At 37.7% G+C, this 14227-nt stretch overlaps 1 protein-coding gene across 1 annotated transcript in view; it reads left to right on the plus strand.

The window, feature by feature from the left end:
- The window catches only part of NAALADL2 (N-acetylated alpha-linked acidic dipeptidase like 2), a 412400-nt gene that overhangs the window by 364717 nt on the left and 33456 nt on the right, over positions 1-14227 (plus strand). Inside the window, exon 9 of the mRNA XM_044669560.1 lies at positions 7007-7205. Coding sequence (XP_044525495.1) covers positions 7007-7205 — 199 coding nt within the window. The remainder of the gene's footprint in view (positions 1-7006; positions 7206-14227) is intronic.

The raw sequence follows: 14227 nt of genomic DNA on the forward strand, positions 1-14227 counted from the left end.
TACTCTCCCCCCCATTTCCACTGGTTTTAACATGTGTGATCAATCAAGACTTATTTACATATTATTGATAGTTGCATTTGTGTGGTCATTTGTGCCACATCCCCCAATCAAGTCCGTATTCACCCATGTGTCCAAGCGGTTGTTTTTCTTCTGTGTTTCCACTTCTGCAGTTCTTCCTCTGAATGTGGGAAGTGTTCTTTTCCATAAATCCCTCAAAATTTTCCTGGGTCATTGCATTGCTGCTAGTACAGAAGTCCATTACATTCGATTTTACCACAATGTATCAGCCTCTGTGTACAATGTTCTTCTGACTCTGCTCCTTTCTCTCTGCATCAATTCCTGGAGGTCAATCCAGTTCACATAGAATTCCTCCAGTTTATTATTCCTTTGAGTGCAGTAGTATTCCATCACCAGCATATACCACAATTTGTTCAGCCATTCCCCAATTGAAGGGCATTTTTTTTGTCACCACAAAAAGCGTGGCTATAAATATTTTTGTACAAGTCTTTTTATCTATGATCTCTTTGGGGTACAAACCCAGCAATGCTATGGCTGGATCAAAGGGCAGGAAGTCTTTTAGAGCTCTTTGGGCATTTTTATACATAGTATTTTTTTTCCCTGCTTTTCAATCTCTGTATTTTTAAGGTTGAAGGACAGATTGAGTGTGTTTATATAGAATGAACTGATGAATAAGAAGAGTTTGAACATTAGAGAGGGGCTGAGGATGATATGCTAGAGAAGATGGGAAGAAAGTTATCCCTGGCAAGGCATAGGGTCCTTCTTTGTTAGATCCTATAAAAAGGGAGGAAATAGTAAAGGACAATGTCAGAGAGATATGAGAAAAAGAGAGAGGGATAATAGAGAGCTTATGGTATACCTACTGTGAGCTAGGCATCACTATCAAGAGGACATGCCATCCTCTGAAGCTGCGAATCATCATCTCGTCCCATTTAAAAACCAACTTGTCACTCTGAAAGCTCTGTGTGGAGCCATTTTGCTTCTTATTTATTGAAAGTCTTTTTGGTAGAACTGGACTTTAGATGATGCTATGCCAAACCACAATTTTTTCCAGTAACTTAAGGATTAGCAGCTTTGTAGATCCTACATTTCTTTTATCTACCTGTATTTATTGTTTATTTAACATCTCTAAATGCCTCGCTGAGATGATTCATTATGATTCACACCTAAAAGAACAGCAGAAGGAAGAGAAAATGCAAGATAATAAAGGGCCCTTGTTTCCCCAGCTACACAACACTGGCAATTTCTTTTCTTCTGTAGAGTGGTTCCGCAAAGCATTTTTAAGATGACATTAAGTAACATCCTTCCTCCCCCCTTCTTCCAAATCACCTGCCAGGCCACTTTTAACCACCCTATTTGGGAAGAATATAAATCACACATTCTCTTGTCAGTATGAATCATTGAAGCCTAAGCAGTGGTTATGCGATTGTTAGCGCCTTTAAAACTGTGATAAGCTCATTTCTAGATGAATAGGCTCTGTGAAATATTATTCAGGACTGAGCCTATTTTTTGATATAAAAAAGAAATCCCCCCCAAACACATCTAGTTTCAAGTATGACCAGTATATTTCACTCTTGATTTAAAATGAAATTGAGTGGGTCTTAAAAAAAAAAAAAGAGGGAGAGACTCCAAAAAAGAAAGACAAAAATTCAGAAACCATCAGAGGTAAAAGAGAAAGAAACAGCTTTTTAAGGTCCTACTAAGTGCCAAGCTCTGACAAAAAGGGAAACTATGCATGGTCCCTAGAGTTCGCATTGTGTTAGATAGAAACCATATGCATACAGGTAAATAGGTGGGAAGCATTACATAGTTATTTTAGAGAGGAGGGTCCTAACTACTGAGAGATTTAAGATAGGACTCGTATAGGAGTTCTACATGAGCTGGGCTTTAAAGAGAAACTAGGTTGATGATGATGGTGGTGGTGATGGAGAGGGATGGTGGTGATGGTGATGAGGGTACCGCCTATCATAGTGATTATTATTTTTATTATTGCTACCATTTACGTAGCATTTTAAGGTTTGTGACATGCTTTATAAGTGTTTTCTTATTTGATCCTCATGACAACTCTGTGAGGTAGTGTTACAGATAAAAAGGAGGTACACTAAAGTTTGGGGGTGATCTTCCCTTGCTGAGTGATGGAGGAGTAAAGGTTGATTGAGGTGATAGGAGAGGAATGAAAGGGAAGGCTAAGTTTAGGGAGGAATGGACAAGGCGGTATTAGGATGGTAAGAGTACAGGGTAAGGTGTTCCGGAGAGGCAGCTGACACAGACTAGAGACAGAGGATATTGGGGTAATAGACTGAACCTTTCTAGGCAGGAAAGGTACTTCTACAGACACAAGGAATAGGACCAGACAGAAGTGGTTTGAATCTGACTTGAGGGCTTTCTTGTCAGTTTCTCAAGCCCTCAAAGGAGGAATCACAAGGCTCCTCCATCAGTGAAACTGAAGGGATTCAGGAGGAAGCATTGGGCAACTACTTCCTCCCAAGATGGATGCCTCCAGTTTCCCTCAAGAAATAAAAGAGAATTATTCCTTCCCCTTCCCCTTTGCCTAGTTTCTTCAACACAAAGATTCTACAGAGGGTCTAATTAGATAACGAAGCATTTTATTAATGTTTCAGGGTGGTCTAGAAGGAGAAAGGGTATTGGGGTTTCTGACAGCTGCTAGGGAGAAACTCAAGATGGGGTAGGGTCACAGGAATGGATTATTATTATTAGAACCTGCTCTCTCGGTCTGGGAAGATTTAGCTGCTTTTAAGGTAGGGGATATACTAAAGGGATTGTTTGAATTCAAGGATGTGCTACTTGCCTATTGGGGAAAACTAAACCCACAAAGTCTTTTCACTAAAAACCCAAAAGCCACTCTGCCTCCCAGAGCCCCGGGAAAACAGGGAAAACAGGGAAGTAATATGGAGAAGGTCAGAGAGAGGTCCAGAGAAATTAGCCAGGTTCAAATTATCCAAAGACAAGGCACAGGCCAAAGCAAACCAAAAGCCAAAATAGAGCTCTGGTTGATCCTTCCTCTCTATTCAAGCGTCAGGGACCAACTGAACTCTCTCTTAAAATTCTAAGGCTCAACTGCCAGAAGTTTTAAGTTGCCCACCCCCCCCCACCGAGCAAAAAAAAAAAGCCTCTTGTAACTTTTGCATTACAATAGGTACTATTATAATTCCCATGTTAGAGATGAAGAAACTGAGACTGAGGGAAGGTTAAGTGACTTGCCAAGCAAATGGTCATCCAGCCTTTACTTGAAGACCTTTCATGAGGTTTTCCCAACATGGGAACTGATGTCATTCTCTCTCTAGTGTGCTCTAGGTTCAGATTTTTTTTTGTTGTTGTTTCAGGAAACAAAATCAAGGCCTGGAGATGGCCATGACTTACCCAAGGTCAAACAATATCAAAGCAAGTATTTGAACCCCAATCTTTGGACTGTACACATTGGGGCTCTTTCTGTTACACAACCCCAGAGCTGATGAGAACCTCATGAAAGGCCAGGAATTATCTCCTCTACCTAGAAGCCATAGAAAATCACAGTTGGCAAGTCCCCAGAAGGTTTCCATGGGGACAAATGGCTACTATAAGTCCATTCCAGCACATTTTTCAGAAGATGGCAGAGCTGCCTGATATATAGATCAAGTCTAAAAGGTCTAATTTCCTAGGACCAATTCCTGTCAAGCACATGCACCCTGGGCAGTTTTGAGTCTGCTTTCTTTTCATCTCTTTCATTTCCAATTCCAGTGTTCCTTGCTGAGTGCTATTTGTATCTCTTTGTTCTGTTTTTCAAGAATCACCCTGGAAATGGGTATAGGAATAGGACTAGAGAGAAAGTGTATAGGACCTTGATTTCCTTCTCTATAAAATGTAAATATTTACTCTACCTATTCTGGGTGTGGGTCACTGCATATCCAATCAGAATTACAGCTTTATTGCTCTCTTTCTCTTTCTTCCCCCCCCCCCCTTCACTCTCTCTGTCTATTCTCTGTCTGTCTGTCTCTCCCTCCCTCACTCTCTTTCTCTGTCTCTCTCTCTCCCTCACTCTGTCTGTCTGTCTCTGCTCCCCCACTCTCTCTGTTTCTCTTTCTCTGTGTGTATCTCTCTCTCTCTCTCTCTCTCTGTCTTTCTCCCCCCCCCTTTGTCTCTCTGTCATTCTTTCTTTTTCCCTCTAAATCTATGATAATAATCTATGATAATATTATCATTGATTCTACCAAAGAAAATAAGAAGAGAATATGGTGCTCAATAAATTTTTAGTGATGATAATGATAGGTGCTCAGTAAATACCTGTTGAAAGAATGCTATTATTCAACCTTCTCCTATGAAATGAAAAACAAAGTAGATGATTTCTCATTTTAAAAAGATGCATCTAACTGCCTCTTCACATATGTCAGGATAAGTCAGGTTGACATTCTCAATTAATTTTTATGCTGTCATTGTTGATTTTCAGTGTTTGTGATAAATTGATATCTTCCACCATTCAAACACCATGTTTTGTCTTTTCCTTAAGAACCTACATCTAAAGAGATCATTTGAAAATGTCTTGGAAAAAATTCCCTTTTATTATGCTTTTCTTCATTTAATGGAGGAAGTATAATTCACATTTGCATGAGGGAAGCAACTATCTCTCTGCCCTAACCATAGTAAAAGAAAATCCATGCTTAATTTTTTCCCTCAAATTATTTTAATTGATGTCTTCTATTCCGTATTACTTTCATTCTTAAATATACTCCTCCCACATCCACTGGCAATCCCTTATAGCAATGATGGGCAAAGAGGGGGCCAAAGGAAAGGAAATGCTCATCTGTCAGTCTCTTTCTAAGGCAACTCTTTTGAAATTTCATCGTATTGTATCCTACTCATTGTATTCGTCAGATTAGGAATAATTTCGCATGGCTGGATAGAACATTTCAGGGCGCCTTAGTTTGCCCATCACTGTCTTATAGTAAAGTCTAAAAAAAGAAAAAGAAAGAAGTTTACTTGTATTCACCAAGATATTGACCAAATCTGACCACATGTGTGCTTTGGTGCCTAAAGGCTTCCACCTCTTCCAGAGTGGAGGGCAAGTGCTTTTTCTACCTCCTATCTCTGACACAGATGAGAGATTTATATGTTAGTTAAAGAGAATATGTTAGATAAAGAGAAAGGATGAGAGATTTTGACTTAGGATAGATTGAGGAACATACTCAGAATCGACAAAAAATAAAGAACTGAATTGCTGAGTGGCCTGAAGGCTCATTTTCAATTATATCAAATGCAAGAAATGCCTCCTGGGTCTAAATCACTGTGGTAGTCATTAGGGATATAAATATGAAAACAAGGTCTTTTCCCTCAAGGAGTTTACATTCTACTGAGAGATATAATTTGTTTATAGAGAAGTAGAAAGAACTTAATTTCAGGAAAATGAAAATACTGATAAAAAAGATGGAGGAAGGATGGGAAAGGGGACAGGGAGGCAGGAAAGACTCTAGTACAGAGGAGCACCTGATGTGAACCTCAAAGAAAACGAATATCTAAGTGGAAGAAATGAGGGAAGAGAATAATCCAGGCAACCAAAATAAAGGCTTTATGTACATTTACTATGTACCAAGCTTGCCTTAAACCCTGGGAAAATGAACAAGGGTAGAAAGTCAGCATGAAGACAGATAAATAAATACAAAATAAACATTAACCCTTTTTTTTTCCTTAAGTGAGGTCAGGGCACTAAAGATTGGGCAAATCCAGAAAATTTTAATGTAAGAAATGATATTAAAACTGAATTTTGAAGTGAGTCAGGAATTCTGACAAAACACAAGTACTGTTTTATTTTTGCTTTCTTTTCCTCCATGGACACATAGTAGGTATTTAATAAATCCTTGAGGGTTAATTGAGGCAGAGTAAGGAAATAGAATATTCTTGACCTGGAAGACAGCCAGTCGATGTTTCAAAGAAGGCAGGCTAGGTCTGAATGTTTCTATTACTTTTTCCAACAATACATCTGCCGCCTAGCAGAAGAAACAGAGAACAAGGCTGTCGGGGATGTTCCCTACTTGGAGGTGATAATGGTGAAAAGTCAGAGGAGAACAGGAAACTGGTTAAAGGACACAGCAAATGGTCACCTGTTTGCATTCAGTGAGCTCTAGGCTAGAATCAATGCCCAAATCCCAGCTCTTCTCCCTCCCGAGAATATCTCTCTCGTCTCCTGTATATCATCTTTATACCTGCTTTATACCACCACCAAGCTTTCTTCTGATGGTGTGCCATCCTGGGAAATGATATTAAAACTCTCCCAAAATGGTAATGTTTTTCAAAAGAGTTTGATTTTGTTATTTCCCATACTAAAAATGTGGTTTTCCTAGTACTTGGGGGAAAAAAACAAAAAACAAAAAACAAAACCCTGGGCTATGAGAGAAAAACTTCTTTGTGAAATGTTCCTAGAAGTGTTTGCACAGTATTTAAACATTCTAGCATAATTGAATGACAGTCCCAAATCCGTTTCAAGAAAGCGGGGAATACATGCTCATTCTTGTGCACCAGACATATTGTTTTTATGTCCATGAAATTTCTGCACTGCCTATGACATTCTGGCTCTGGGGACTAGGATGGGGCAAGAGCATCCGCTTCCCAGGATGCAGGAATGTTGCAAAAGAAGGGCACCATAGCCAGGGGCTGCCATCAGGAGAATTTGTGTGGCTGGAAGAGAAAAATTCAAAACTAGTCGCTAAAGTTTGAGTTTAAAAGAGGAAGACGGCAAAGCATTTGTAGACTGTGTCTTTCCACCCAACCTGAGAGTCAGAACATAAATAAGCATCCTGTATCCTGCCCTGAGGCTTTTTTCTTCTACATGTCCAGAGTGAGCTCCCACGGCTTCATGCGTTCCATCTGCTTCTCTTCCTCTGTTGGGTTCACCTGGCTTTCTTGTCTAGGAGGCAACGTGGTGATTTTCACACGGCGCTTCTGCTCTTTGAGGGACGTCAGCATTAACTCCCTGAAATGCCTCTTTATCTTTCACCAGGTGACCAAGCCCACATGGTCCAGCTGCTGGAAATGGCCTCCCGCCTGAGGGACAGCGCAGAATTGTTCCAGTCAGATGAGATGCGCCCTGCTAATGATCCCAAGGAGAGAGCCCCCATCCGAGTCAGGATGCTGAACGACATTCTCCAAGACCTGGAGAAGAATTTCCTAGTGCAGCAGGTGCCTCCAGGTTTTTACCGGTAGGAACATCAACTCTAAACTACATTTCCTTCTGCCTCCCGGGTTGAATTGTTTCTTGTTTTTGGAACTAGCGTGTCCCACCAATGCCTCCACTCGCCATCTGCTTCTTGACAGAAAAACCACTGCGTGTCCTAACTACTAAAGTCTCATTTCTTTATCTGTAAAATGAGGAGTGTAAACTCACTGATCTCTAAGGCTCTGCTTAGTTTTGAAATCTGGTCCTTTATCTGATGCCCCCTGCCCAAGTGACCTTAACCTCCTTTGGCCTCGGTTCCCTCATCTTTAACATAAGGCTGGTCTTTGATGTTCTTTTCAGTTCTCTATCTACGATCCTATGTATTTTCTGGTGGACGGTAAGTTTATAATAATAATTTTTCTTTCATGCATTCTTGATAAAGAAATAACAAAGCTTTGTAAAACTAACAAATAGGCATACATGGAAAGGGGAATTTCATTATCCAAAAAGTTATGATGAATTCCTGACTTGATGGAGTCCTATTATTTTGAGATTTATTAATGCTTTAAATCACAGTAATAGTACTGTGTTGTTATTGTGGGATCTCATTCATGTGCAATCTTCCCTGAAATATAATTACTTCATCTGTAAAGTGGGGAGAAGAGTTATTGGGGGGGAATCATATGAGAGAACATGTAAACTGCTTTGCTAACACTAAAGTGCTATTTAAATGCTAGCTATCATCATTATCATCGCTATTATTATTATTATTATTATTGTTATGGGCCCATTTTGTTCTTTTCTCATCCATATCCTCCCATAAATTTATCATGATGTTGCCTAACATTTGTGGACAGGAATGATTGGGTGGTTAGTGTTGCTCCAACATCATATGATGACCAAGCCATGAAACAATTTCTGAGCTTTTTCCCAAAATGTTTGAATTTTCCCCCTAATCCCATGAAGGTGATAAATGAATTGTCATTTAGTCTTGTAGTCTTCTTTGGCTGTTCTCTTTATACAGGGGCCATAGATCGTGAGAAACCTGTGTTGTAGTAAGTAAGTAGAGAGCTGGATTTGAAATCATCGAAGTCTGGTTTCAAATTCCACTTCTAATAGTGGGTAGATTTGTGGCAGTTTTGTTTTGTTTTATTATACTTTGCTAACTCACGAAAGATGAAAAACTATATACAGATCATATCTGTGTTAGCAAAAAGGCTTTAGGAACCACAGGGCCATAGATTTCTAGCTAGAATATAGTAGGCCATCCAGATATGGAAATTTAATCCTAGGAAGTATTAAGTGACTTGCCTTGGGTCACATGAAGCAGGATGTGGCAATCTGGATTTGAACCCAGGTTCTCTGATTCCAAGCCCATCTTTCCCTTTTACACCGGCAACACCATAACTATTAATCACATATTCTTGGCATATTTCATATCCATGCATCCAGATTCAGTAAATTTATTTTTAAATATAACTGACCTTTATACCAGGAATTAGTAAAGGCTGATTTCAGAATTCTGATCCTATTCTTAAAAGATGGAACAGGTGGCACAACTGCATATAGTTGATGGAGACTGTCCTATAGATTACAAACTCCTCCTTGAAAGTACCAAATAGGAAAATTTCAAACTTGCATTATTTCCTTCCTTAAACCTGGGAAGCAGAGGCTGTTTATGGAAAGGAAAAATTTCCAGGGTGGTGAATTAGTAATGTGCCAAGAAAATTATAAAAGAACAGGATTATTAGATGGAAACATAACTACATGGAGAAAAATGATAAAGTTATGAAAAGAAATCATGAAAAAGAAATGTAGTGAGCAGCAGTTAATTTCATTTTTTATACTAAGCAGAAAACCCTGGAGATGATGTTCACCCAAGAAGCTCACACTCTTCAGTGTGATAGGATAATGAGAATTCTCATCAAAGCAGGAGGTCAAAAGGGATTTACCTCATAAAAAAAAGTTGTTGATAAAAGCTGACTGTGTAAAGCCAAATATTGCATTTCGAAATTGGCTTATGTCCTTATATTTACTGCCTATTACAGAAGTGTCAGTGAACACTAAAACATATTAGTCTGGGAATAGATATAAGATTTTTTTTATTCACTTTAATGAGTATTAGACTATTTCTAAACTTAGAGCCCCCAGTGGTGTAGCTAATACCAACAGACATTTACTTTGTAAAATGAGTTGTGTTAGACATTGGGAATATGAAAAGGTATAAACTGGAGCCCTTGCTCTCAATAATCTTAGAATTCAGTTGTTAAGATGGGAAAAAGACATGAAATACTAAATAATACAAGAGAGTAGAGTTTAAAAACCAATGAATGATATAGAAAGTATGTATTATGGGCCTTCAGAAAAGTGAGAAATTGCAATGGACTGGAATAGTGAAGGAAGAATTTCTTGAGAAGGTATCAATTAAAATGGGTTTTGAAAGAAATGTAGAAACGAATACGGGGAAGGTGTTAGAGAAAAGATGACCAGTTGAACAAAGGCTGAAGCAGGAGTGTATTTATCTGGCATGTAAGTGTGCCCATTCCCTCCCCAGAACTGTCATTCCATAGCCAACCACCATTTAGCACATTTTTCCAGACCACGCTAATCTACTGATTTCAGGTTCTTGCCTTGAGTTTCTCCTCATGGCCGCACAGTGTCCTGTTTATGACTAGCAATGAAGGATGAGAAATAAATGAGACAGTTCCCTTTGGGAGAGACAGGAGTAGATCTCAGGAGGTAGGATGCAGATTCACAAATAACTAGTTTTCAGACCCAATGCAGAGAAACATTTAGGACCAATCAAAACTAAGATATTCTGATAACATATTTTGAAAAACATGAGAGCAAAACAGACATCAAGTTGCTTCTGACATCATTGGGTTGAAGGATCTCCCTTTTCACTTACATGGGTACCCTTTCCAATGATACAGCTCACAACTGATCCATGTTTGCCTCTTCTGTAAGGTCCATAAAACCTTCACTCAATCTACGGGATCTTCCATTAGCTGTCTTGACATTGCTTGAATATTATTTATACAAAGGCTGTCTCTCAGTCATTCTTCCCTCTCCTTCGGTGACCAGTCCAGCTTCCACCCTACTCCCTGCTCATGTATCTTGCGGATGACATGCTTTATGAGCTTCCCCTCTTCAGTTCTTTGTTGGTAATATGGTACTCCTACTCATCATTTACATTTTATTGCCTTATAGGTGACTATGAAGTACTTAAGGAACATAGAAAATTTTAAGAACTTTGCATCTTGAAGAGAGTAGAAAAGATTCTTATTTTCTGACAAGAATATACCCATTTAAAATTTCTCAATAATTATCAATATCCCAAGTATCAAACCACCTCAGCTCTACACACTCAATGTTTTAATTGTTTTGAAAAATTTAAACATAGTATAATGGAAAATTCTCACAATTACATTTCAGTGTTTTTTTTTTTCCCACAAGAATTACTTATGTAAGTGCTAATAAAACTGCATATTCAATGTTTGATTGGGATAATGACTACTTTGTTCTTATACTTTGTGTGTGTGTGAGGTGTGGGTGGTCTGAATGGAGCTAAAATCCCACAATTGTTTCTCCTGTCATTAATTCTATCAGTAAAAGGAATCAGTTTCTGATTCCTTTAGACTCTGAAAAGATAAACTAGTGATTAAGAATTACCATAAAGCTTTTAAAATATTTTAAATAGAAGCCAAAAGCACAAAAGAATCCTTGCATGAATACAGTATTCTAATCTATACAACCTGTAATTTCTAAGAAAAGGGTTGAGGACCTGGCTCAGAGATAGATTCTTTTTAATATTTGAAATTATATATATACATATATATTCTCTCATTTTCCTTTCATGGCTAAAAGTATACACCAGCTTTATAATTATGTGCTTATTTCATGTTCCTAATGCTACCACTTTAAAGAAAAAGAAAAAAATACAGGAAGTTCAAAAGCAGCCAAACTAATACACTGAAATTCATAACTCATGTTTCGGTTGCTTATTTTGCTAATGGTAAAACAAAAGATCTTTTCCATTGTGCATGATAACATTCGAATACAATTTGATTAGACGCTTTCTGTGAATACTTGTTAAAAATATTTCAATTGAAAATTATATGTTTATCATACTAATTAGTCTGAGATCCGATCTGATGCTCTCAAAATAGAAATCAAAGAATGCACAGCTGTAGGAGGCCTGTAAAAATAATGCGCATTCAGTTTCAGGGTTTCCATTTACTTCAAGTAAATGGAATAAAATGGGCTTTACAACTTGAAAATTGGTCATATTTCTCCATTTGTGTCTGTATCCCATGGGTCCCCCATATTCTACCTCTTTCTTCTCTCTCCGGATAGAAAATTCAATTTTGGAAATGAGGAGAAAGAAACTGACATTGTGATTGTAGAAAGAAAGGAGATGCTGAGTAGATTTTAGGACATAATTAATAAGGAAGTAGTAGAATAAGGAAAATGATGTTGAATCTATGCCCTACAATAAAGGAATTTGAAATGAGTAGAAATTAGGATTTAGAGTCAAGGGGAAAACAAATTTATCTAGTCCAACCCCCCCCCCCCCACACACACACACCTTTGGAAAACAGATATAAAATCTACCTTGTCTTTTTTCACTTTTTCTACATGTTATGTAGAATTTGGTTAACTTCTAGAGTTAAGTTCTAGGGTAAGTGAAATAAAAAATGTTGTAAGATAAAGAATGGAGTGCTGGAGTTGACGTGGGAAAACTGGAACTGGGACAAGGTTTAAAAAGTGCTGTGACCTTCATTTGTAGAAATAATATTCATGCATTCAAGGGGGTATTTGAATCAGTTCATGCCTCCATTCTTTTGTCCATGCTCTATAAACTCCCCAGTTCCTACGACATCCCTTTGCAGTTCTTATCACTTCTTTAAATCCAACTCATATGTAAGCCCAGCCCAAAGTCTGCATTTCTACACCAGTCATCAGGGATTTCTTACTACCCAAATATCTGCTATAGTACAGAAAGAATAAGCTTTTCTCTTTTTAAAAATATATCTCCAGGTCTTACCCAAAAGATCATGAATGGCAAGTGAAGTTTACCATGCTATTTGTCACTCACAAAACTGCTTTTTTTGGAAAAAGTCCTGATCATATTTGCCTAATCCTAATGTAGACCAGAAATTTACTCTGCCTTCTTTTTCTAATCTAAAAATAATTACATGCAAATAGTAACTGGCTCTTTACGCAATGATGTGAAATGAAAGAGATAGAAGCCAAGTTTTTGGAAAGAATGGTCCTCCATTGTGTCGATTAAAATGTCTCCAATTCTTTAGTGCTAATCATAGTAGGCTTCATTTTTTTTTCAAAATAAAGCATTAATATAATCCATTAGGGAGATTGTAAAATCTTCTAACCCAAACTAAGTTTATTTAACCCAAATTAAAAGTAATTTAACAATCAGTGGAGAAGGGGCAGCTAGGGAGCTCAGTAAATAGAGACCTGGAGTCAGGAGATATCCTGGGTTCAAATCTGGCTTCTTGTACTTCCTAGCTATGAACCCTTGCCAAGTTACTTAACCCCAACTGTCTAGCCTTTACCTACCTTGGAATCAATACTGGGTGTCAGTTCTAAGAAGAAAAAACAATCAATGAAGTGTAGCTTGATGAGTGCAAGACTTTAAGGAGAAAGAAGGTAAAATGAGGCCCTCATGCTGGAGAATATCCTCCAGGAGCAGGTGACTGTCACACCAAATTCTCCCTCTTTCCATTAACTCCCATTTTACAGACCTATTAAGTATGAAATTAAATAGAGTATTGGAAAACAAATGGAAAATTTTCAAAAGCCTATGGAATGTGCCAACTTCTCTTGCCAATGGAAAATGAAAAACATTGAGTGGCAAATCATCCAGGACATCGAGGATTAAGAACACAAATACACATTTGAGGGGATTTGCTTGCTACAGTTGAAAAATGCAATTGTCTCCTCATACTTCAGAAAACATGATGAAATATTTCTCTTGTTTTCATACTCTACCTACAGCAGAGAAAAAAAAGAAAGGCTTGATAGATTATTAAAAAGGATATTTCTTCAATGTATGCCTCTTGGGATTTCAAGTTTTATAAAAACAAGTATAAAATTTCCTAAGTAAGATGAGGGAGGAAACATATTATCCTGACAATGGCCACGGAAAAACAATGACTCAACTTGAGTAGATTTCATCTGGGGAGGAGAGGAGGCATTCCCATAACTAGTAACCTTTTTTCCCATAAAAATATATATTTCATGGTGCCTATCTTTTTTCTTTCCAAGACTATAAATTTCAGTGTCCATGGAGTCTTAATGACTGAAACATAGTTGGGACATGAAGGTCAAAGATATAAGCATCATCCTAAATATGTGTTTACTGATTAATCAGAGCATTTATTGAGGGCCTCTCTGTACCAGCAGTAGTTCCAGATCTGACCATGTTTCCCTTGGAAACCACTTTTTTAGAATTGGATGGCCTGCACATTACTGACCCCTGAAAGCTGAATTGTAATCTCTGGGTCTCAGCTGGAGAAGAGGCATTCTTTCCATTTTGATAAAAAAAATTAAAGGGAAATAATGGCAAAATATTAAAAGGTCACTAAAACATGATAAAAATTAAAATCAGAAGGAAATGGTTTTCAATGTTTTGGTAATTCAAAAACATCTCTTCATGAAGAGAAATTTGAAGAAAGTTGACCTTGGAAAATTTTAGGAAACAAGAGAAAAGATAAAACTATTTTATTAATATTTTAAACCCTTGCCTTTTATCCTAGAATCAATACTGTGTATTGGTTCCAAGGCAAAAGAGCGGTAAAGGCTAGGTAAAAGAGGTTAAGTGACTTGCCCAGAGTCCTGCAGCTAGGAAGTATATGAAGTCAAATTTGCACAGAAGACCTCCTTTCTCCAGATCTGGGTCTCAATCCACTGAGCCACCAACTAGGTGCCCCCCAATCCTTTTATTATTATAAAATTATAAGCATTTATTATTTTATAATTTGTACATTATAAAATTTTAAATATAAAACATAAAATAATAATTTTAATAATTAAATTAAAATC

This window comes from Gracilinanus agilis, chromosome 3 (genome assembly GCF_016433145.1).
Source record: "Gracilinanus agilis isolate LMUSP501 chromosome 3, AgileGrace, whole genome shotgun sequence".
In the NCBI taxonomy this organism is placed as follows: Eukaryota; Metazoa; Chordata; class Mammalia; order Didelphimorphia; family Didelphidae; genus Gracilinanus; species Gracilinanus agilis.